Source organism: Lissotriton helveticus, chromosome 4_2, assembly GCF_964261635.1.
Source record: "Lissotriton helveticus chromosome 4_2, aLisHel1.1, whole genome shotgun sequence".
NCBI lineage: Eukaryota > Metazoa > Chordata > Amphibia > Caudata > Salamandridae > Lissotriton > Lissotriton helveticus.
In genome coordinates, this window is record NC_136064.1 from 121,027,858 (window position 1) to 121,050,997 (window position 23,140).

The following is a 23,140-nucleotide window of genomic DNA, read 5'->3' on the forward strand; positions in this document are numbered from 1 at the left end:
GACCAAAAGCGGACGGAATGGCAACTGAAACGGTAAAGGGGCGCCCCACTACAACAGATGACACTCCACCTGGAGAGGCCCGTTCACGCCGCCTCCCCCGGGGCGCCCCACGCCGTTATTCGGAGCAGCATTGTAGGATACCAAAACCAGTGCGGCAACTTACTGGACATCACCTTGGTGCCATCGTTCTGCTGCCTTGGAACTATTCGCACAACAGTTTGCTACTGATGACCCACCCCCCGCGACGCCCCACGCCGTTATTTGCTGGGTGGCAACTTACTAGACATCACTTTTGTGTCATCTAGATTTCGGCGCGTTCTGCTGCCTTGGAACTATTCGCACAACAGTTTGCTACTGATCACCCACCCCCCGCGACGCCCCACGCCGGAAATCTGGACGTTGTGCTGCGTTGGGACTATTCGCACAGCCGACCGCTACTTCGTTGTTTTTCTCTAAAAATGTTTATATGTTATTACTATTTTTGTTTTCTTGTATATATTTATAAATTATTAAAGTTTTATAATCTTACTACTTTGTCGGAGTGCTATATATTTTTAATGTGACACATAATTGTAAAAACTTTGATGTACAAAGAGTCATCCCTGGAATCTTCCGCTTCACGCTCGGTCCCCTCCCCAATCACAATACAGGATGGTTTTCAGATAATAGCAACGCTTCTGCTGTGACGGATCTCATCGAGTGTGGGCCTTGATCTACTATAACTCCTTTGAAGACGGGTGATTCTTTACAGCTGTGGCCATAAACTACATCTGCAGGGCTAGCTGATAGCCTAGGACCGGCCTGGACAATCGGACACAGAGGAAAAGGAGTGTCAGAGGGTGCGGTAGTGAATAGGGCGAAAGGGAGGTGTCGGGCGGGCACAGGGTGTGATTCTCAGGGAAGAACAGCGCAGATGGGGGGAGGTTTATTACCCATGCATAAAACAGAGAGCGGGGGTGACCACTGCCTGGGGGAGATGCTTGCGAGGGTGGGGAGCCATGGTAAGGATCGACAGCGTTCACAGAGTGGATCTGGTCAAGGCATCTAAAATGGCTGCCGTGCACGACAAAAGTGTGGCATTTGAAAAAAGACAAGATGGCGCACACAATGTTTTTCAACAATTCCTGATTTCCTTCGAATCGAACGTTAACAGACGTTGGGGCATATTACCAAAGTTAAGCGATATTTATCCCTAACGATGCATTGCAAAGATTTTTTTACCGTCAGAAATTATCGCAGATAAACCTTGCTATTATCAAGGTTTATCGCAAATACGATAAAAAACGAGCGCAATGCATTAATGTCGCTGAAAACTCCGCGATATTCATGCATTACCGAGCTAATGCTCTTAGCCATGTTATCCACCTCCCATTGGATAACATGGCTAAGAACTGCTCAGGGCAGCTGTTACTTTTTGGAGATATTCGCGCTTATCTCGAATATTTCCAAAAGTTGATAATAGGAGATAGCGATGTTAGCGACTGTTTCCAGTCGCTAACATCTTGGCATGCCCACTTTGCATGTCATTAGTGATAAATATCACTCACATGCAAAGTGGGACCCAAGATGGTCGCTATCTCCTACTAGCCGTCGCTAACTGGTGTTAGCAACAGCTAGGTAATACACATATAATTTTATCTCCGCGAAGCGGAGCGCTGTTACAGATATATATCTTGTTTTTGAACGTTAATTTCTCAAAATGCACTGAAGCACATATATTGAGACATAGCAAAGGCACATCGGGCTACCAGTCCCTAATATTTTACCAAGTTTCGTGCAAATCCAATCAGCCGTTCGATTATTATTATTATTATTTTTTTTTGCCCCGCGGGGCCCTTTTAAAACCTCCACATCAAACCTAGGGGGTCAGCGAGGATCTACTATGCCCCCTTATGGTCATCAGCCGTTCGATTATTATTATTATTTTTTTTTTTGCCCCGCGGGGCCCTTTTAAAACCTCCACATCAAACCTAGGGGGTCAGCGAGGATCTACTATGCCCCCTTATGGTCATTTGCCCCTTCGCTTTGGCCTCCTCTTGTCTCTCGATCCTACCGAGAGACAAGATGGCGGCCGCTACGTACTGTTTGGAATGTTTACAGACACCGGAGAGCCAATCAGCTTCGCTTCGCAAAGCTCCGTAACGCGAAAAGTACGCGAAGCGGTGCGCTGTTACAGATATATATCTTTTTTTGAACGTTAATTTCTCAAAATCCACTGAAGCACATATATTGAGACCTAGCAAAGGCACATCGGGCTACCAGTCCCTACAATTTTGCCAAGTTTCGTGCAAATCCATTCAGCCGTTCGATTATTATTATTATTATTTTTTTTTGCCCCGCGGGGCCCTTTTAAAACCTCCACATCAAACCTAGGGGGTCAGCGAGGATCTACTATGCCCCCTTATAGTTATTTCCCCCTTTGTTTTGACCTCCTCTTGTCTCTCGATCCTACCGAGAGACAAGATGGCGGCCGCTACGGACTGTTTGGAATGTTGACAGACGCCGGAGAACCAATCAGCTTCGCTTCACAAAGCTCCGTTGCGCGAAAAGTACGCGTCCTGGGCCGCTGCCCAGTCCGCTGTTACAGATATATATCTTTTTTTAAACGTTAATTTCTCAAAATCCACTGGAGCACATATATTGAGACCTACAAAAGGCACATCGGGCTACCAGTCCCTACAATTTTGCCAAGTTTCGTGCAAATCCATTCAGCCGTTCGGGCTAAAAGTGAGGCCAACCGCCCTATGGAAAACTCAATGTTAAAAACACGTTTTGGGACCCCCCTTTTTTCTCGACCCCCCCTGGACGAAACCCCCCCCAATTTTCAGGGGCTGCTCAGAAACAAAATGTGCCATTTTCCTGAAAATTTCAGCCAATTCCGTCCACAAACGCCAAAGTTATTAGACATAGAATTTTCAAAAAACCCATAGAGAAAAAATCCTAACTATATATACCTACTGGCGACCGCCAGTAGGTAATATACAAATATATATATATATATATATATTCACTGAAAAAACCATAGGTTATAGACCATATATAGTTAGGAATTAGCATTTACAAAACCTTGAAAATTCACTGAAAAAACCATAGGTTATAGACCATATATAGTTAGGAATTAGCATTTAAAAAACCTTATTTTACTCACACAAAACCATTGAAATTCCATATATAGTTAGTTGCACTAACTATATATCGCGCACCCGCAATCCACTGCTGATGATGTCACATATTACATCATTCATGACATGGTCAGTGACATCACTGATGACATCACTGATGACATCTCAAATGACATCACTGATGACATCATCCAGTGACTGTGTGTTTCTGAAAAGTTTAAATATGTTTTACATATTGAAGAATGAGTAGATGTAGAAGTGTCTGGATGAAGGATTTAGTAGGTGCGTGACTGACTGTATGAGTGAGTGATTAAATGTGTCTCACTGAGTGCATGGGTTAGTGACTAAACTGTCTTAATTTGTGCATCATTATGTCTGTTGTTCTGTAAACTGCTGCATGTGTTGGTCAGTAGCTATATGAGTAACTATATGGGTTATTGATTGATTGCCCAAGTATTTGTATGGGAGACTGAGTGTGTGTGTGGCTGGCTGGGAGGTGTGTGACTCTGTGCAGATCAATGTGTACTTGTATCAATGATTGTATAAGAGAGTAAGTATGTGTTAGTATATGTTTCAAAATGTAAGGTGCTCTTTGTTTAACTGTATAGATTAGAAAATGGAAGTGTGATTGATTCTTTACAGGACTGACTAGGTGTGTGAGTAACTCCATGGATGAGTGACAGAGTGTGAGAGTCTGTATAGGTGTATGAGTGCATATGATAGTGTTGTAAAGATGAGTGATTGTATGTATGAATGATTGTATGGGTAAATGAGTGAATGTGTGTGTAAACATAGGAATCACTGAGTGCGTATGTAGTAACTAGTATTGGTGTGTCAATGGTTTCAAAAATTATACTCTGTATTTAACACTGGGTGTAACAGAGGTTATATTAAAGTGTGAGGAGATGCATTGTATTGTCACATGAATGATATCATCAGTGATGTGGTCATTGATGTCAAATGAGATGTCATCAGTGATGTCATCAGTGATGTCATTTGAGATGTCATCAGTGATGTCATTTGAGATGTTATCAGTGATGTCATTTGAGATGTCATCAGTGATGTCATCAGTGATGTCATTTGAGATGTCATCAGTGATGTCATCAGTGATGTCACTGACCATGTCATGAATGATGTAATATGTGACATCATCAGCAGTGGATTGCGGGTGCGCGATATATAGTTAGTGCAACTAACTATATATGGAATTTCAATGGTTTTGTGTTAGTAAAATAAGGTTTTTTAAATGCTAATTCCTAACTATATATGGTCTATAACCTATGGTTTTTTCAGTGAATTTTCAAAGTTTTGTAAATGCTAATTCCTAACTATATATGGTCTACAACCTATGGTTTTTTCAGTGAATTTCAATGGTTTTTTAATAGCAAATATCATAAGCTGTCGAATGTCAAGTACGTGGTAAGTGAAAACATTTTCGTGTTTATGCACACTGATCTGCTTTGAATGGTGCCCCCCCCCCTCATTTCTATTAGGAGTACTCTCTCTTTGCACATAGTGAAGGGTAGTTAACGCAGGCCTTTGCCCCCGTTGTAATACGTCGTGCCTGCTTCTCTCTCCATTTGATTGAGTGTTATCCAAGTATTTACTGTTTTAGAATTGGTTCTCTTTGGTTCATTCTCTATTTACAAACAAATACAGAGTCGCAATACTCTGTTTAGTCTTTGCAGATAACGAAAAATCGTGTAAAAAAAAAGAAAAGGAATCGAGCAAAATCAGTAGGCCACTAATGGGATCTCTTTTTGACCTCGCTAAAATAGAAACATTAGGAACAACCCCTCATGACAAATACAAAACTAGTGAGATGAACTGAACTCCACACAATGATGGCTGCAAAACAGCTCGGCTCCGCCACCCACCCCGCCCAAAATAACGATAAAGAGCGGCTGCCATGATTGGTTGCGGAATGGCCACGACGGAGCTACAAAATGGTGCTGCTCTCATGCTAACCCCAGCTTCAGTCTGAAACATCCAGAAACACTGTAGACTACCAATTTGATCAGTTCCGGTAGCGCCCCAATGTAACCCGGTAGAGAAGAACTAGCCCTCCCCTCTTTGACTGATGGTTCTTGTTGCCTGTCCCTTCTGTTGTCATTTAACAGAACTATTTAGCCTGCTGAAAGGGGTTGTGTTCCGACCGCTGGTTGGTGGAGACATTTTGACTATATTCTGGACCTGCGTTGTCGCGTAATGCGTCATATGACGTGCCGCGTTAGCGCATCCGGAAGTCATCCGGGCCGCGCAGCGCGTAACGTAAGCATAACAAGTCATGTGACTTGTTAATAAAACTTTTCATTGGTTCATTTTACTTTTCTTATTCTAATGATGAAAGGCTTGGTCATATGACCTAAAAATTACGCTTTTTATTACTTCCGAACATTATTTTTTCCTAAATATATGTTATAATGTTCCAGGCTAATGTACTTTCCCGGAAAATTTACAACTGTCCTGCAAGTAAAATATATTCTTTTTTCGAGAAAAAGAGCGTTTCTTCGTCCCATGACGGAGCCGTTGAGCAAAAGAGGGTCGACCTGCTGTCTTAGTCGCCGATACGCCTGAATATGAGATTCTTATCGATCACTTTATGTTGCAGGAGTAGAAAACACAACAGCCCTTGACCATTTATCTTTACTGCATTCCTTCGTATTGTACCTTTTACCCTTCATGTAATTGGTCTGCTTTATTTCACTTGCCTTTTAATGATTCTAAAACAGTGACTATTATTAAAAACTTTACCAATGTATATACTACTACCATGTTTTCTTTTAAAAACCTTTATTGTGAAAATTTCATTATACAAATACGAGCCTATAACCACGTGGGCCGGCCACGGAGCAAACGGTAATCGTATATGATGAGTAGACATTTACACTGTAGAGGAACGTAACGGGCGGGCCATTAGGTTGCAAGAACTAAGGTGTCTAACAGTTACGGAATCGGTGGACGTACATTTTATAATTAAAATACGACAGGGCCAGTTACAATAAAATTATCTAGATATACATTTGCGGGCAAGTACCATGGGTGACGTTAATTCGAACTTTCAATAGTACAGTAATCAATAACACATCAGAACTTAATATCAATAGGGATGTCGAAATATTCAATCAATTCTCGTCCCCGCCCGCCATGTGCTTCAAAACTGCATACGTATCTCGTGATTTCAAGGTTCTGCAACCAGTACACAACAAGGAGTTACGAGTCCCATTTATTCCCACGCCATTTTGGGCGAGGACGGGCAGGTCCAGGATATAGTCAAAATGTCTCTACCAACCATCGACTATGATGATGTTCATATGCTGTATTTATTAGAGTAACACTCATCTGTCCACATGAAATTAATTTGCCACAATCTAAACATGTCATTTTAATCTTTCCAAAGTTCTTCTAAATATTTGGGACCGTTTCCCTTGCCTCTGATGCTGTCAGTGCCACTTCTTTAATGAATGTACTAGCAGGTCAGGGGTTCTCCTCCAAATCTCTCTTTTATGCAGCACTATAATTAATTGGTGCCACCTCTCCATATGACGATGCATGGTATAGTTACCATAATTATATTTTTTTTCGGTTCCTCTGGAGAGTTCATCGTGGCAGATGAAGCGTGTAACGTACCGGGCATTTACCTTTTTTTGCATGTACAGGAAAGGAAAAAAAAATCGAGCATCCGAGTTCTAAGGTGTCCCAGGGCCATTTTAGTGGACCAGGCCCAAATCCAAAGAACAGGCCGCCATTTTGAGAGTCCTGTTGCAGCCGCCTGTCGCTGTAGCATCAAGAGCAGCCGAAACTCAGCTGAATGGCAACTGAAACGGTAAAGGGGCGCCCCACTACAGCAGACGAGCCTCCACCTAGGAAGGCCCGTTCACGCCGCCTCCCCCCCCCCCCTTCGGGCACCCCACGCCGTTATTCGGAGCAGTATTGTAGGATGGCCACACCAGTGCGGCAACTTGCTAGACATCACCTCGGTGGTAACCGAATCTCAGCGCCTTGTGGTGTCTTCTATTCAGAAAACATTGTTGTGCTGCCTTCGACCTATTCGCCGCAAGTGCGCACGCAACTCAGCTGCATAGCTTGCTAGACACCACCTCGGTGCTAACCGAATCTCAGCGCCTTGTGGTCTCTTCTATTCCAAAAATATTGTTGCGCTGCCTTTGGCCCCATTCGCACATCGGTCCGCTACTGCCGCCATCTCACAGGCCAACGGGGCGCCCCACGCCGACTTTCAGCATTGTAGGATGGCCACACCAGTGCACCTTACTAGACACCACCTCGGTGCCATCCGGATCTTGGCATCTCAGCGCCTTGTGGTGTCTTCTATTCAGAAAATATTGTTGCGCTGCCTTTGGCCCCATTCGCACATCGGTCTGCTACTGACGCCATCTCACAGGCTAATGGAGCGCCCCACGCCGAGTTTCAGCATTGTAGGATGGCCACACCAGTACAGCAACTTGCTAGACATCACCTCGGTGCCATCCGGATCTTGGCATCTCAGCGCCTTGTGGTGTCTTCTAGTCAGAAAATATTGTTGCGCTGCCTTTGGCCCCATTCGCACATCGGTCCGCTACTGACACCATCTCACAGGCCAACAGGGCGCCCCACGCCGACTTTTACCATTGTAGGATGGCCACACCAGTGCCACAACTTGCTAGACACCACCTCGGTGCCATCCGGATCTTGGCATCTCAGCGCCTTGTGGTGTCTTCTATTCAGAAAATATTCTTGCGCTACCTTTGCCCCATTCACACATCGGTCCGCTACTGACGCCATCTCACAGGCTAATGGGGCGCCCCACGCCGAGTTTCAGCATTGTAGGATGACCACACCAGTACAGCAACTTGCTAGACATCACCTCGGTGCCATCCGCATCTCGGCGCCCCACTGCAGATGAAGTGCCTCTCAACTATGAAACCACCACGGTGACATCCGGATCTTGGCGCCTTGTGCTGGTTCCGGCCTATTCACACATCGGTCCGCTACTGACGCCATCTCACAGGCTAATGGGGCGCCCCACGCCGAGTTTCAGCATTGTAGGATGACCACCCCAGTACAGCAACTTGCTAGACATCACCTCGGTGCCATCCGGATCTTGGCATCTCAACGCCTAGTGGTATCTTCCATACAGAAAATATTGTTGCGCTGCCTTTGGCCCCATTCGCACATCGGTCCGCAATTGACACCATCTCACAGGCCAACAGGGCGCCCCACGCCGACTTTTACCATTGTAGGATGGCCACACCAGTACCACAACTTGCTAGACACCACCTCGGTGCCATCCGAATCTTGGCATCTCAGCGCCTTGCGGTGTCTTCTAGTCAGAAAATATTGTTGCGCTGCCTTCGGCCCCATTCGCACATCGGTCCGCTACTGACGCCATCTCACAGGCCAACGGGGCGCCCCACGCCGACTTTCAACATTGTAGGATGGCCACACCAGTGCGGCAACTTACTAGACACCACCTCGGTGCCATCCGGATCTTGGCGCGTTGTGCTGCCTTCGGCCTATTCGCACATCGGTCCGCTACTGACGCAAACTCACAGGCCAACGGGGCACCCCACGCCGACTTTCAGCATTGTAGGATGGCCACACCAGTGCTGCAACTTGCTGGACACCACCTCGGTGCCATCCGGATCTTGGCGCGTTGTGTTGCCTTCGGCCTATTCGCACATCGGTCCGCTACTGACGCCGCCTCACGTGCCAACGTATTTTCTCCGCATTTTATACCCTATGCCGCATAACAGGTCATGTGACTTGTTTATAAAACTTTTCATTGGTTCATTTTACTTTTGGTTTCCTAATGATGGAAGACTTGATCATATGACCTAAAAACAACACTTTTCATTGGATGAAAACTTTTTTTTTCCCCAAACGATGAAAGCCCCACCTTGTTTCTGGATGTTTCAGACTGAAGCTGGCGTCAGCATGAGAGCACCACCATCTCGTAGCTCCGTCGTGGTCATTCCGCGAGCAATCATGGCAGCCGCTCCCCACCAGAAGACTACAGGAGTCGGGGGCCCCCAAAACTTTTGATGAATCCTCAAGGCGGAGGGGACGCTTTCGAGAATGGGGTCCAAGACCTAGCAGACAAGCGTCCGATTTCCAAGGTGTCCCAGGGCCATTTCAGTGGACCAGGCCAAAAAAGGAAACAGCCTGCCGCCATTTTGAGAGTCCTGTGACAGCCGCCTATCGCTGCACCGCAAGAGTGGGCGCAACTCAGCTGAGTTGCGGCTTTTGACACAGTGGACCAAAAGCGGACGGAATGGCAACTGAAACGGTAAAGGGGCGCCCCACTACAACAGACGAGACTCCACCTGGAGAGGCCTGTTCACGCCGCCTCCCCCGGGGCACCCCACGCCGTTATTCGGAGCAGCATTGTAGGATACCAAAACCAGTGCGGCAACTTACTGGACATCACCTTGGTGCCATTGTTCTGCTGCCTTGGAACTATTCGCACAACAGTTTGCTACTGATGACCCACCCCCCGCGACGCCCCACGCCAGAAATCTGGACGTTGTGCTGCGTTGGGACTATTCGCACAGCCGACCGCTACTTCGTTGTTTTTCCCTAAAAATGTTTATATGTTATTACTGTTTTTGTTTTCTTGTATATATTTATAAGTCATTAAAGTTTTATAATCTTACTACTTTTTTGGAGTGCTATATATTTTTAATGTGACACATAATTGTAAAAACTTTGATGTACAAAGAGTCATCCCTGGAATCTTCCGCTTCAGGCTCGGTCCCCTCCCCAATCACAATACAGGATGGTTTTCAGATAATAGGAACGCGTCTGCTGTGACGGATCTCATCGAGTGTGGGCCTTGATCTACTATAACTCCTTTGAAGAGGGGTGATTCTTTACAGCTGGGGCCATAAACTACATCTGCAGGGCTAGCTGATACCCTAGGACCGGCCTGGACAATCGGACACAGAGGAAAAGGAGTGTCAGAGGGTGCGGTAGTGAATAGGGCGAAAGGGAGGTGTCGGGCGGGCACAGGGTGTGATTCTCAGGGAAGAGCAGCGCAGATGGGGGGTGGTTTATTACCCATGCATAAGACAGAGAGCGGGGGTGACCACTGCCTGGGGGAGATGCTTGCAAGGGTGGGGAGCCATGCTAAGGATCGACAGCGTGCACAGAGTGGGTCTGGTCAAGGCATCTAAAATGACTGCCGTGCACGACAAAAGTGTGGCATTTGAAAAAAGGCAAGATGGCGCAGACAATGTTTTTCAACACTTCCTGATTTCCTTCGAATCGAACGTTAACAGACGTTGGGGCATATTACCAAAGTTAAGCGATATTTATCCCTAACGATGCTTAGCAACGATTTTTTTACCGCTAAGCATCGGCAGAAATTATCGCAGATAAACCTTGCTATTATCAAGGTTTATCGCAAATACGATAAAAAACGACCGCAATGCATTAATATCGCTGAAAACTCAGCGATATTCATGCATTACCGAGCTAATGCTCTTAGCCATGTTATCCACCTCCCATTGGATAACATGGCTAAGAACTGCTCAGGGCAGGTGCTAGCTTTTGGAGATATTCGCGCTTATCGCGAATATTTCCAAAAGTTGATAATAGGAGATAGCGATGTTAGCGACTGTTTCCAGTCGCTAACATCTTGGCATGCCCACTTTGCATGTCATTAGTGATAAATATCACTCACATGCAAAGTGGGGCCCAAGATGGTCGCTATCTCCTACTAGCCGTCGCTAACTGGTGTTAGCAACAGCTAGGTAATACAGATATAATTTTATCTCCGCGAAGCGGAGCGCTGTTACAGATATATATCTTGTTTTTGAACGTTAATTTCTCAAAATCCACTGAAGCACATATATTGAGACCTAGCAAAGGCACATCGAGCTACCAGTCCCTACAATTTTGCCAAGTTTCGTGCAAATCCATTCAGCCGTTCGATTATTATTATTATATTTTTTTTTGCCCCGCGGGGCCCTTTTAAAACCTCCACATCAAACCTAAGAGGTCAAGGAGGATCTACTATGCCCCCTTAAGGTCATTTGCCCCTTCGCTTTGGCCTCCTCTTGTCTCTCGATCCTACCGAGAGACAAGATGGCGGCCGCTACGGACTGTTTGCAATGTTTACAGATGCCGGAGAACCAATCAGCTTCGCAAACCTCCGTTACGCGAAGCGGAGCGCTGTTACAGATATATATCTTTTTTTGAACGTTAATTTCTCAAAATCCACTGGAGCACATATATTGAGACCTAGCAAAGGCACATCGGGCTACCAGTCCCTAATATTTTACCAAGTTTCGTGCAAATCCATTCAGCCGTTCGATTATTATTATTATTATTTTTTTTTGCCCCGCGGGGCCCTTTTAAAACCTCCACATCAAACCTAGGGGGTCAGCGAGGATCTACTATGCCCCCTTATGGTCATTTGCCCCTTCGCTTTGGCCTCCTCTTGTCTCTCGATCCTACCGAGAGACAAGATGGCGGCCACTACGGACTGTTTGGAATGTTCACAGACGCCGGAGAACCAATCAGCTTCGCTTCACAAAGCTCCGTACCGCGAAAAGTCCGCGAACCGGAGCGCTGCCTGGTCCGCTGTTACAGATATATATCTTTTTTTGAACGTTAATTTCTCAAAATCCACTGGAGCACATATATTGAGACCTAGCAAAGGCACATCGGGCTACCAGTCCCTACAATTTTGCCAAGTTTCGTGCAAATCCATTCAGCCGTTCGGGCTAAAAGTGAGGCCAACCGCCCTATGGAAAACTCAATGTTAAAAACACGTTTTGGGACCCCCCTTTTTTCTCGGCCCCCCCTTGACGAACCCCCCCCAAATTTTCAAGGGCTGCTCAGAAACAAAATGTGCCATTTTCCTGAAACTTTCAGCCAATTCCGTCTACAAACGCCAAAGTTATTAGACATAGAATTTTCAAAAATCCCATAGAGAAAAAATCCTAACTATATATACCTACTGGCGACCGCCAGTAGGTAATATATATATATATAACTATATATATATATATATATATATATATATATATATATATATATTTCCTAGGTAGTTTTAGTTAGGATCAAAATTCCAAAGGAAGAGAATTTTTTGTTTTGCTTATAACTTTGACGTTGTTTGATGAATCTTCATGAAATTTTCAATACTAATTCTTTATTCATATCAGCTCCTATGTTGAACGTTTTGGGGGTGATTCGTCAAGAGGGGCAGATAAAAAAGGGGGGTCCCAAAACATGTTTTTTCCATGCATTTTCCATAGGAAACTTTAGACAAGGCTACAGGTTGAACGGGTGAATGGAATTACCCCAAATTTGACAGGGAGAAGGGTTTTGGTCTGGAAAGCAAGCTTTTGTTTATTTGGTGTAAATATGTTCAGAAATTTTGGAGAAATATCGAAATTTACGGACATCGATATATGGGAATTCTGCCATCTGATTGACTGAGGCGTTGCTGCTTATTGGCTGCGAGCGGTGTGAGCAGTTGCAACTAGGAAGTGTTGGCAGCAATTTTGTCATTCCGTTGAAGTGAGTAAGTGGAAAAAGGAGCACTGTAACCTCTGCGGTGTCTTTAGGATGAGCTATACAGGGGGTTTGAAGCGAACTACTCATACCTACCGGTCTGAAAGTGCTGGGCTATGGAAATTAATTGAGGTATTGCCTAGAGTCTGATACTGCTAAGGTGAGCTGCTGCAGGACACAGGGATTAAAGTATGAGACCAAACTGTCCTATGCTGTGAACTCATGTGCCTTGGCCGTTGTGTCACATCTATCCAAGTAGTGTCAGTATGTAGTTATACCTACTCGTAGGAACTTTTGATTCGAACATTGTAACATTTTTGTGGTGCTTAGTGGGTGTTATACAGGGAGTGCGAAGGTAAATTCAAGCATATCAAATCAATGTGATGTTTGTAAAGTGAAAACTACTCATTCCTACAGGTCTGATGGCGTTGGGGGCATAAACTGAGCTGGTGCCGGACTCGGGGATAAAGCCGCTGAACTACTGACCCCTACTGGTCTGAAAGTTCTGGGTACGGAAATTAAGTGAGGTATTGCCTAGAGTGTCATGGTGCTAAATTGAGCTGCTGTTTGATTTGGGAATTAAACCGTGAGCTCAAACTGTGTGTCCGATGCTGTGTAGTCATTTGCTCTGCGCGCTGTGCCACACCTGTTCAACTTGTACATGGTGCTTAGAAGTTGTTATACAGGGGGTGTACAGGTAAATCAGTACAGTATTTGTAAAGCACAAACAACTCACTCATGCCTTCATCCATATACAAAGGCAGTACGCATGTACTCATACAATCACCCAGAAACTAATCATGCACTCATCCAGTCACCCAGACACTACTCATGCACTCATGCACTCATCTAATCACCCAGGCACTACACATGCATTCATCCCATTATGCATGCACTAACCATGCACTCATACAATCACTCAGGCTGAGCGTCACTACCCGCACCACTTCCGCCCTGCCCCTCCATCCTGCAGGTTAGCGGTCCAGTAGTTCTCTCTCCGGTGTATTTATTATGAGGCTCTGGCGGAAGCGCAGCGGACGAGCGTAGCGGGTGCGCCGACTTCGCGCCGAAGTTGCGCCAAAGTCAAGCCCGTCTGCGCCCGTCCGCCTCCGGCCGCGTCCAGCGGCCTCCCACTATGTCCATCGTATCACCTATTCCTCCAAGGACCTACTCACCCTTCAGCGCTCCGGCTCTCCCGATCCCCGTGCCATTGGCGCCGCTCGAGATTGCGGCATTTTGACCTCTCATGGCTCCCTCTTAGATACACTTGATGTGCATACTCCCATTACTTGTAGTGACTCTCCCATTATGCCACTCGCTGTTAGACCATCATTACCTCACTCCCTGTCAATAGTTTACCTTAATACCCGCTCGCTAGCGAAGCACCAGCTTGAAATATTTCAGTTGCTGGATAATAGCAATATTGACATTCTTCTCCTCTCGGAGACTTGGTTAACTGATGACTCTACCCCTGACATCCATGCCGCTGTCCCTACAGGCTATTACATCTTACAGTCTAATAGGGCAGCGGGTAGAGCAGGTGGGGGGGTAGCTGCTATCATCCGTTCTCAATATAATTTTACCATCCTGGAAACTATTACTCTCCCCAAAACTGACATCCTCACTCTGAAATTTACCTCTCCCAAGTTTTCCTTTATCTGTGTTCTTGTTTATAGACCCCCCGATAATATGCCCCTTTTCGCCCATCAATTTGGTGATCTTATTTCTCGGCTAGTTATTAACTCCGCCAAAATTCTTATCATTGGCGATTTTAATTACTGGCCGCAAGACCCCTGTGAAAGTAGCCTTTCTGAAGCATTCACGGATCTTTTACTTGGCCTGAATTGTAAACAGCACATCCCTGTGGCCACTCATAATAAGGGCCATATCCTCGATCAAGTGTGGACGGCCAATCTCGATATTTCTTCTCCCTTAGTATATTCCTGCTCTTGGTCGGATCACTTTTTTATTTCCCTCTCACTGAAGTTTGTCTTGCCTTACCATCCTTCACCTACTACTAACTTCACTGCGCGGAACTGGAAGCGAGCTGATATCTCTGAATTTCATTCTATTTTACTTACCACAGCCCCCAGTGACATCCCCTCGACATCTGCCCAGGCTGATGCCCTCGACCAGTGGCTGATACATGCGAGCGATGCGGTAGCTCCGCTAAGAACGACTAAAACTAAACGCCCTCACGACGCTCAGCGGTGGTTTACAGTCCAATTAAAACTGGACAAACTGGCCCTTAGACAAGCTGAGCACCATTGGAGGCGTAATTATGACCCAATACTAAAAACTGTATATGTTGATCTTCTAAAACTTTATAAAAAATCCATCTTATTGGCCAAAACTTCTTACTTCTCTCAGAAAATCCTCAGTTCTGCCTCCAAAACAAAGGATATTTTCTCAATCGTAGAGGAAATCTCTCTGCCCGATCGTGTTACTGCCCAACATCAAACTTCACAAGTCCTTTGTGATTCCCTTAATTAATGTTTTATTGATAAAATTACCACTATTAAAAACAATATCCCTCCCCCTTCTTCGTCTACTGCCTGCTTTCTACCCCCCACGAATCCTTGTTGTTTTAATCAGTTCCCTCCCATTTCCCTGACCGAGTTCATCTCCTTGTTACATTCGGTCAGCTCAGGATCCCCCAACGACTGCTATCCCCCCCATATTATGAAAGCTGCCTTTTTGGCATGTCCTGGTCCTCCGTTGGCACTTCTTAACAACTCCCTTGCCACAGGCACTGTCCCGGATGCTTTCAAACTGGCGTTTGTCGTCCCCATACTTAAAAAGCATGGTTCTGATCCATCTGTCCTGAGCAATTATCGGCCGATCTCCCTTCTCCCCTATTTGGGGAAGATTTTGGAGACTTATGTCACCCGTTGCCTCAGCGCATTCATTGAAGGGTCTTCTTTTTTAGACGACCAGCAAGCCGGTTTTAGACCGGGCCACTCAACCGAAGCTGTCATCGTGGCTGTTAGGGATGTGCTGAGGAAAAGCGCCGATAAGAATTTGCCTCAAGCACTTATTCTATTAGATCTGTCGGCTGCTTTCGACACGGTCGATCATGCCATCTTGATCGACCGTGTCAAAAATGCGGGCATCCAGGGCACAGCTTTCACTTGGATCAGATCCTTTTTGCACCAGCGCTCTCAGTCAGTCCATTTGTCTACTTTCTCAGCCCCCTATTCCCCACTTTCCTGTGGTGTCCCTCAGGGCTCTGCCCTTTCGCCTCTTTTATTTAATCTCTACATGCAACCCCTTATAGTTTCCCTCCTTCACACTCCGGTCACTATTTTCAATTATGCAGATGATTTACAGATGATTTTTCCTATTGATTCCTCTCCTTCTTCCGGTGTCAACTTCCAATCCACCATGCTTGCCATCTCTGAGTGGATGCATTTCAGCCAGCTGAAGCTCAATCCCAGCAAGACGGAGTTGGTGTTGACAGGAGGGTCGGCCAATCCTTGGAGCTCTAGTTTTTGGCTCCCTTCCCTCTGCCCCCCGCCCAGTCCTGTCAATTTGGTGAAGAACCTTGGTGTAATTATATCTAGTGATTTATTTATGAGGCCTCAAATTAATGCTGTCTCCTCTTCCTGCTTTTTTCATCTACGCAGGATTTGCAAAATTTTTAGGTTTTTCACTACTGAGGCTCTCACACTTGTCATCATGGCTCTTATCACTTCCCATATTGACTATGCCAACTCCCTCTATGCTGGGATTCTTGCTTACCATCTACATCGGCTTCAGCTGGTACAAAATCAGGCAGCCAGACTGATCTTTCAACAGCCTAAGTACCAACATGTCTCGCCCCTGTTGAGGAGATTGCACTGGCTTCCAGTGGCCTCTCGATGCATTTTTAAATTGGGTTGTACCGTCTTCAAGTCACTCCTTGCTCTTGCCCCAGCTTATACTTCTCTTAGCCTCAAGCGTCACATTCCCTCAAGAAATCTCTGGTCCTCTGCACACAACCTCCTAGGTGTCCCTAGATATAAACGTAAAAAGCACGGAAGATCTTGTTTTTCCTTTCTTGCCCCTGTACTGTGGAATACCCTTCCGACCCCAATTCGAGTCTGCCCGGTTTTCGCAAACTACTCAAAACTCATCTCTTTCAGCTAGCCTACGAGTAACGCTGCTGCTTGATCCCTCTGCTTTGTCTATGAGCGCCATGAAACCGTTCGGTGACCGTGCGCGGTAGAAATGATTTTAACATAACATAACATAACAGGCACTACACATTCATTAATCTATCAAATATGCAATGCCCATGAACTCATCCAATCATACAGGCAGTACACATGAACTCATCCAAACACATAGCACAACATGTGCATTCTTACAATCTGCTGGGCACTACCCATGCACTCATGCAATAAATTGTACAGTACAGATACATTAATTGAATCACCTATTCATATGTAATATATTGTGTATTGTTTCTGTTTTTTTTTTTGTGGTTTTAGTTTTTTAAATCTTTTTTTTGTCTTTAAAAATAAACTACAAAAAAAAATTACCAATGTAGTTACTGCTGCAGCACGCCTCAATGAAATCATCTGCTCTCCTATATATAGTATAACACCACAGTCCAAACAGTACATGGCTACATTTCAAAATCTGAACCCTTTTTTTTGGTTTGGTTCTCCACCACATCAGGGTTCTTCTGTCCAGGTGTTGATGTTGCTTCAAGTCAAGTGACATAAATATCTCAACAAGTTTTTTTTTTCATTCATTGATCTTTTTAAATGATTTTTGTGTTACATCCTGAAATGGTAATCATAGAAGTTGTCGTGCAGCTGTACTTTTTGCTGGTACCTTTACACAAAATGACTTAACAAGCTTTGCTATTGTTTTGGACTCTGCAGATGAAATTATTGAGAAAAAAACTGCCAGGCAATGCTTGTGTTCTTTGGGGAGGGTTATCTTCCTCTGAAACTTCTCAATTGATTTCCTCCACATTTCCATCCGTCTCCAAAGGACCTTGTTCTCTTCTCCTTCTTCTTAAGCCATTCCCAAACGGTGCACTAGGAAAAGAAGATACATATCTCTTTCCAGAAACCAAAACCACCTTTTCTGAATGCTTCTGGAAAGTGAAGAACCTTCAAGAAAATACATATGTTTGGGTCTTCTTTTGAAGATACTGTATTATCCAATCACATCACTTTTTGTCCTGGTCACATCATCTTCACGACTATTGATATTTTTGTGTTTATCGGTGTTGGTAATTACAAGTAATTTTCAATCAAACAAAAAACAAATATATTAATTTTGAGAATGTGTTATTTAGTACAATGTTTGTATGACACCACAATGTAACTGTATATTTAATTTTCAGACTTGTTCAAAACCACATGGTCTTTGTGGATGGCGACATCACCTTGACATCCTGCAGCATCAGAAAATAGTATAAGAATGTACATTTTACTAAAGCCAGAGAGAAAAATACTAATTAAGGTAGCCCACTAGCAAACCTCTGAAGGCAAACAGCATCTACACTATTCAAATATATGTATTTTACAGTATTTTGAATACTAAGTGCTCTTCCAGATTGCAACATCATCGTCAATTCTGATGGCACCACAAACAAAGAAAATACATTAAAAAAGTACAGTTTAGGAAAGCCTGACTCAAAATGTAGGATGTCGTGGTAAAGTTGCAATCGGGTAAGAGCATGTGGTTTTCAAAATACTGAAATAAGACATATATTTGGATAGTGTAGGCAAAGTTTGCCTATCAGGGTTTGTCTGAGTTTATTAACCCCATCCTGCAAAGAGTATAGTTCATAATTATTTTGCTATATATCGCTTGGAAGTTTTTTGGCTTCATTATAAATATGATTAGCAAAGATGTCTACTGTTTGCAAGAGGTACTGATACATCTCCCATGCAAATGAATGAACAATTAAAAAGAGATCTGATGGTATATCTCTGAATTCTTGTCTTTCACGCCACCATAAACTGTTCCTCTCTAAGGGAGAATTCACTTCTTTCTGTGCCAGTTTGCATGGTCTTGTATACATTGTAAACTTACCAATGGCAATGCTACACAAGTCAAATTTCTGATAAAAGTCCCAAATTCTAAACCACATTGTTTGTCATGAAAATGGAATATGAGAAGGGGAGGCAAAAATATCTTTCAGCTGCCAAGTAGCTAGATGTGCTGTATGAAGAGGGGAAGCTGTGCAATATTGTTTCTTTGGACCATTTTCTTGGGACTGTGAAGCATTTGCTAGTGTGCACTGAATTGCTAACTGTACAAGTTTAAGCCTTGTAAAAACTGGAGCCATTGGATGCTTTTCTGTTTGGTCCAGGCAAAGAGTAAGGTTTTTGCAAAGGCCATCATTTGAGACCCTCTTCATAACATCATGAGTTTGGGGACATATGTTCTGCACAGAGTTGCATCATGCCTCAAAGTGCAAAACTTGCAAACAGTAAAAACTCACAAACAGCCACAAGCAAAAAATGTTATGTCATTTGAGGATCATTGTTCCGGCGGCAAAAGGGAAATTTTGTTGGAACTAAAATAATTTGCACATGCATGAAGAGTTCTCTCTATTTGAAGATAATTTAAAAGTTAGATTTCAAGCTATATAGCAGAGGAGCGAGTAGCACCGGTTCAAGTTGGTAAAGGCTTCACCAGAGAAAGAGCTTCTACTATGAACATGAAAGAACTCTTTGAGAAGTATTTTAATCCAAGGAAGGTCCTGGAGACATATTTCATCCAAGATTCTGACTTTTTTGATGATACCATTACTCAGGTTTTTACAAAATTCCTCAATTTCTCCTCGTCAGGTATGTACTAGTCATGGATTTACTTATTTTTTAATTTCCACTTGCAGCAGATACACTCACAATGTGGTACCAGAATAACGTCTAACATAAACAATGAGCTCAAACCATTAGCAGTAGGGGATTAAGTATAAATATTATGCAACAATATTGGTATTAAGAAACAAAATCTCTAAATTATTGATAAGAATGTCTCTTTTTTTAAGAAGTTGTGCTGAGGCCACTACAATAGAATAGTGAATAGAATAAATACTTCCACACCAATACAATGATGCAATAAAATTCACATCTGTCAGCTGGGAGATCTGGTCATGTCACCCATGGACCAGGTCTTTAAACAGGAATCCATGAAGTCCCAAGCTACTTGAATGTGTGCTCGTCCACTCTCCTCTGTATTGCATAACCTTTTCCCTAAAAACTGAATAACTCTATTGAGTTCAGGTGTATGGTCACAGAAATGTAAGAAGATTGTTTAAAAATTGCTTGTTTAATTGCTGAAGAATTCAAAATGCATTGTTATTAACACTAAAGGCTATTTTCAAAGGTACATTACCTTGTGAGTAGTGTATGTGTAATTTACTCTTAACTTTGCTTGAGATCTGGAGAAAAGTTAATCAGCTTACTTTTATCAGGTTTCAGGAGTACAAAAGTTTGCACATTGCAAGTTTATTCCACATGGCTTACAAATCTGTACTAATAGTTTTAGATTTGACTCAATAGACACAGCTAACTGGTCCCATACTATATGGAACTGTGATAGATTAAATATTTTCTGAACGCTATTCTGCAACATCATTAGAGGCCACTCTTTCCTCAGATACTCTATTCTTCCTCTGCTTTGATATTTCTTATACCAGCGAACAGCTGGAAAATTAGAAAAGTTTATTTTCATTGCAATGTTTGTGGGCCATCCACTAATTTTACAGAGGTAGAGAATGTTTCTCACTTTTTTTGATTTTATATGTGTATATAGCGTGCTGCGGGGTGGGGGTAGTAAACTCAGACATATGACAGAACGGAGGAACATAATATTTACTTTCCTCCATTCTGTCATATGTACTAGTTTACTACCCGCATCCTGCCCTTCCCCCGCCCAACCGCCCCGCAGCACGCCATATGAGAGCCACCACTGCATCCTTGTAGTGGCCCAAGATTTCCATTGGAACTCTGATGTCACACCCTTCAGCTCTTAAACTAGTGTGGCCCGCTTTATGACCGCTCATCACCAGTGCCTTTCTAACTTGCCCCATCATTGCTCAGAAACCTCCAAAAAATGTACTTAGTAAAGCCCAACTTGGAGTATGCCTCTTCAAGAAATGTTTCAGGTCTGCCCCTAGATGAAGGTCTCCCCTTATCCTTAGATCTTGACGATGAAATGGTGGCAATAACATCACTCCTTGCACAGAATGACCCCGGCCCTGATTTCCTCCCTGAGGTCCGCTTCTGTTCAGAACCTTTGATCAGGGTCACATACTTCCAGCCAGGCACTGTTCCATTCTATACTTGCAGGCAGCCCTTCCCCAGTCTCTGGCTGACTGCAGAGGCTGTTCCAATTTACAAAATAGTGCCCTAAGAAGACCCTGGTAAATATAGGCCTATTAGCCCTATCAACATCTCACTGAAAAGACTATACCACCTTATATTAGACTAGCTGCTTGATTGGCTAACAACAACTCTGTTTTATAAGATCTCCAGGCGGGTTTCAGAAATAGGATCAGTACGGTGGATCAAATACTCTCTTTCAGTGCCCTTTATTGGAAAACAGACCATCTTTATGTGGTCCTTGTAAACCTGAAGACAGCTTTCAATTCTATACCTAGGGCCAAGCTGTGGGAATTTCTGAAAAAGATGAGTGGCCCCCCAAAAAATGTTTCTGTCCTTTTCAGGTTGCATGGACTCAATACTGCAGTGAGCTCACAGACCCCTTATAGATTGAAACTGGTGTTCGGTGGAGCTGTGTGCTGACACTGACATTGTTCACTCTTTATATTAATTACTTAGTGCACACACTTGATTTTCCTGGAAATTATGCAACCAAAGTTATAAAATTGTGAAGCTACTTTTTGCAAATGACACACTCTTAATTTCCAAAATCCCACTGGTCTGCATGCACTTTTTGACCACTTTTTAATCTTCTGTAATGAGTGTGGACATGAAGTAAACATCAACAAAATAAAATGTATGGCTTTACATCCATAAAAATATGTTAGAGCAAGTATTTGGCTGCAGGGCCCTGATCTAGAAAAAGTGCAGTGGTATGTGTATTTGCCGGTTTGCCTGAATCATAAAATTAGTTGGTCCTCTCATATTAAGAGATGTTTACTAAAACTTCAACAGGAAGCTGATGCCGTAGTCCTGTTCAGTTAAAATAAACATTATTTGGTTTATAGTTCTAACCATAAAAGTTACTCATCATAAAAACAATATAAGTGACAGTGCATATGTTAAGATGACCACCAGATTAGCAATAAAAGTTACTAAATAGATAAAAAAAGCCTGAGGAAAACACTAGAATTAACAGTAGCTTGTAAAAACCCGACTATAAAAAGTAAGCAGTCCTCTTTCAGTAGTTACAGATACACCAGTGCTGCGCGAACCTGTCTAAAAGTCATTCTTTTTAAAAAGGGAACCAAATAGCGTTTACGAGTAAATTCATAGAATTTTAGATAAAAACAAAAAATGCGGCATATCCTGCGGAGACTGTCCACCACAGCAGCAGGGAGTTGCCTCTTTGCCTCTAGTAAAACATTTGGGTCTGGCGAACAAAAGGTGAAGAGAATATTCGCGGTTAAACCAGAAAAAGGTTGTGAGGAGCATTGTCAAACTTCCTCAGAGTACTTCCCACTTTCCTCAACCGCTGAACCTGGGAATTATTCCTATAAATCAACTTATCAAGTGTTGCCCTATGTTGTACTGCAATAGATTGTGGTCCATTGATTAACTGTGATTAGAGCTCTCCACAAATCTCTTGTTTGTACGAAGATTGCTTGGTTCACCTATTTTAAGACCCCATTGTATGATATAGGTTTGCCTCTGCATTTGGGATACCCCTGCAATGGCAAAACAAATCCCTTGCTCCCTGTTCAAAAATGTAAAGAGATTTTGTGGTTGAGGGATCTGAAGGGTGTAAAAGTAGGTAGCCTCACTGACTCTTTAATGGACATCAAGCTCTCTTCTGCATATGAATATTTTTTGGATATTGTCCCATATTCTATTTCCAGGCAACTCTACTTATAATGCAGGTACCAGGCTCTGCAGTTAATCAGCTTCTGCATAAACTGGGAGGCACAGTGCTGTAGTTCTAATATGTGTCCCATATGCAAGTCAACAGTGGAAACTCTGCATCACTATGCCTTTTTTGCCCAGCCTATGATAGGCTGCAGAAACAATGGCTGAGTCCACTGTGTAAGCTTTTGTGCTTTCTCCTTTATGAGCATGCACTAGGCACTTTATGCACACACAGGAGAGAGGTCATTGTTGTTGGGGTAACAAAATATCTGCAGGCTGCCTGTATTACTCTCATGCACATTGTCAAGCCCCCAAGCAATGATGCCCAATAGCGAACTTTCCAACATTACTTTTACTCCAGATGAAGCTCTGTCTCCTTTGAAATCAACCCTTTACACACTACTGCACTTCTTATTTATTTTTCTCTTCCCTGATCTTATTGTGGGACGAGGTTTTATGAGATCGGTGAATTATGAG

General features: G+C 43.6%; 1 protein-coding gene across 1 annotated transcript in view; it reads left to right on the plus strand.

Moving 5' to 3' along the window:
- Nucleotides 1-23,140, plus strand: part of LOC144751963 (nicotinamide N-methyltransferase-like) — a 78,851-nt gene that overhangs the window by 32,314 nt on the left and 23,397 nt on the right. Inside the window, exon 2 of the mRNA XM_078639925.1 lies at nt 19,225-19,438. Within this exon, the coding sequence (XP_078496051.1) occupies nt 19,225-19,438 (214 nt within the window). The remainder of the gene's footprint in view (nt 1-19,224; nt 19,439-23,140) is intronic.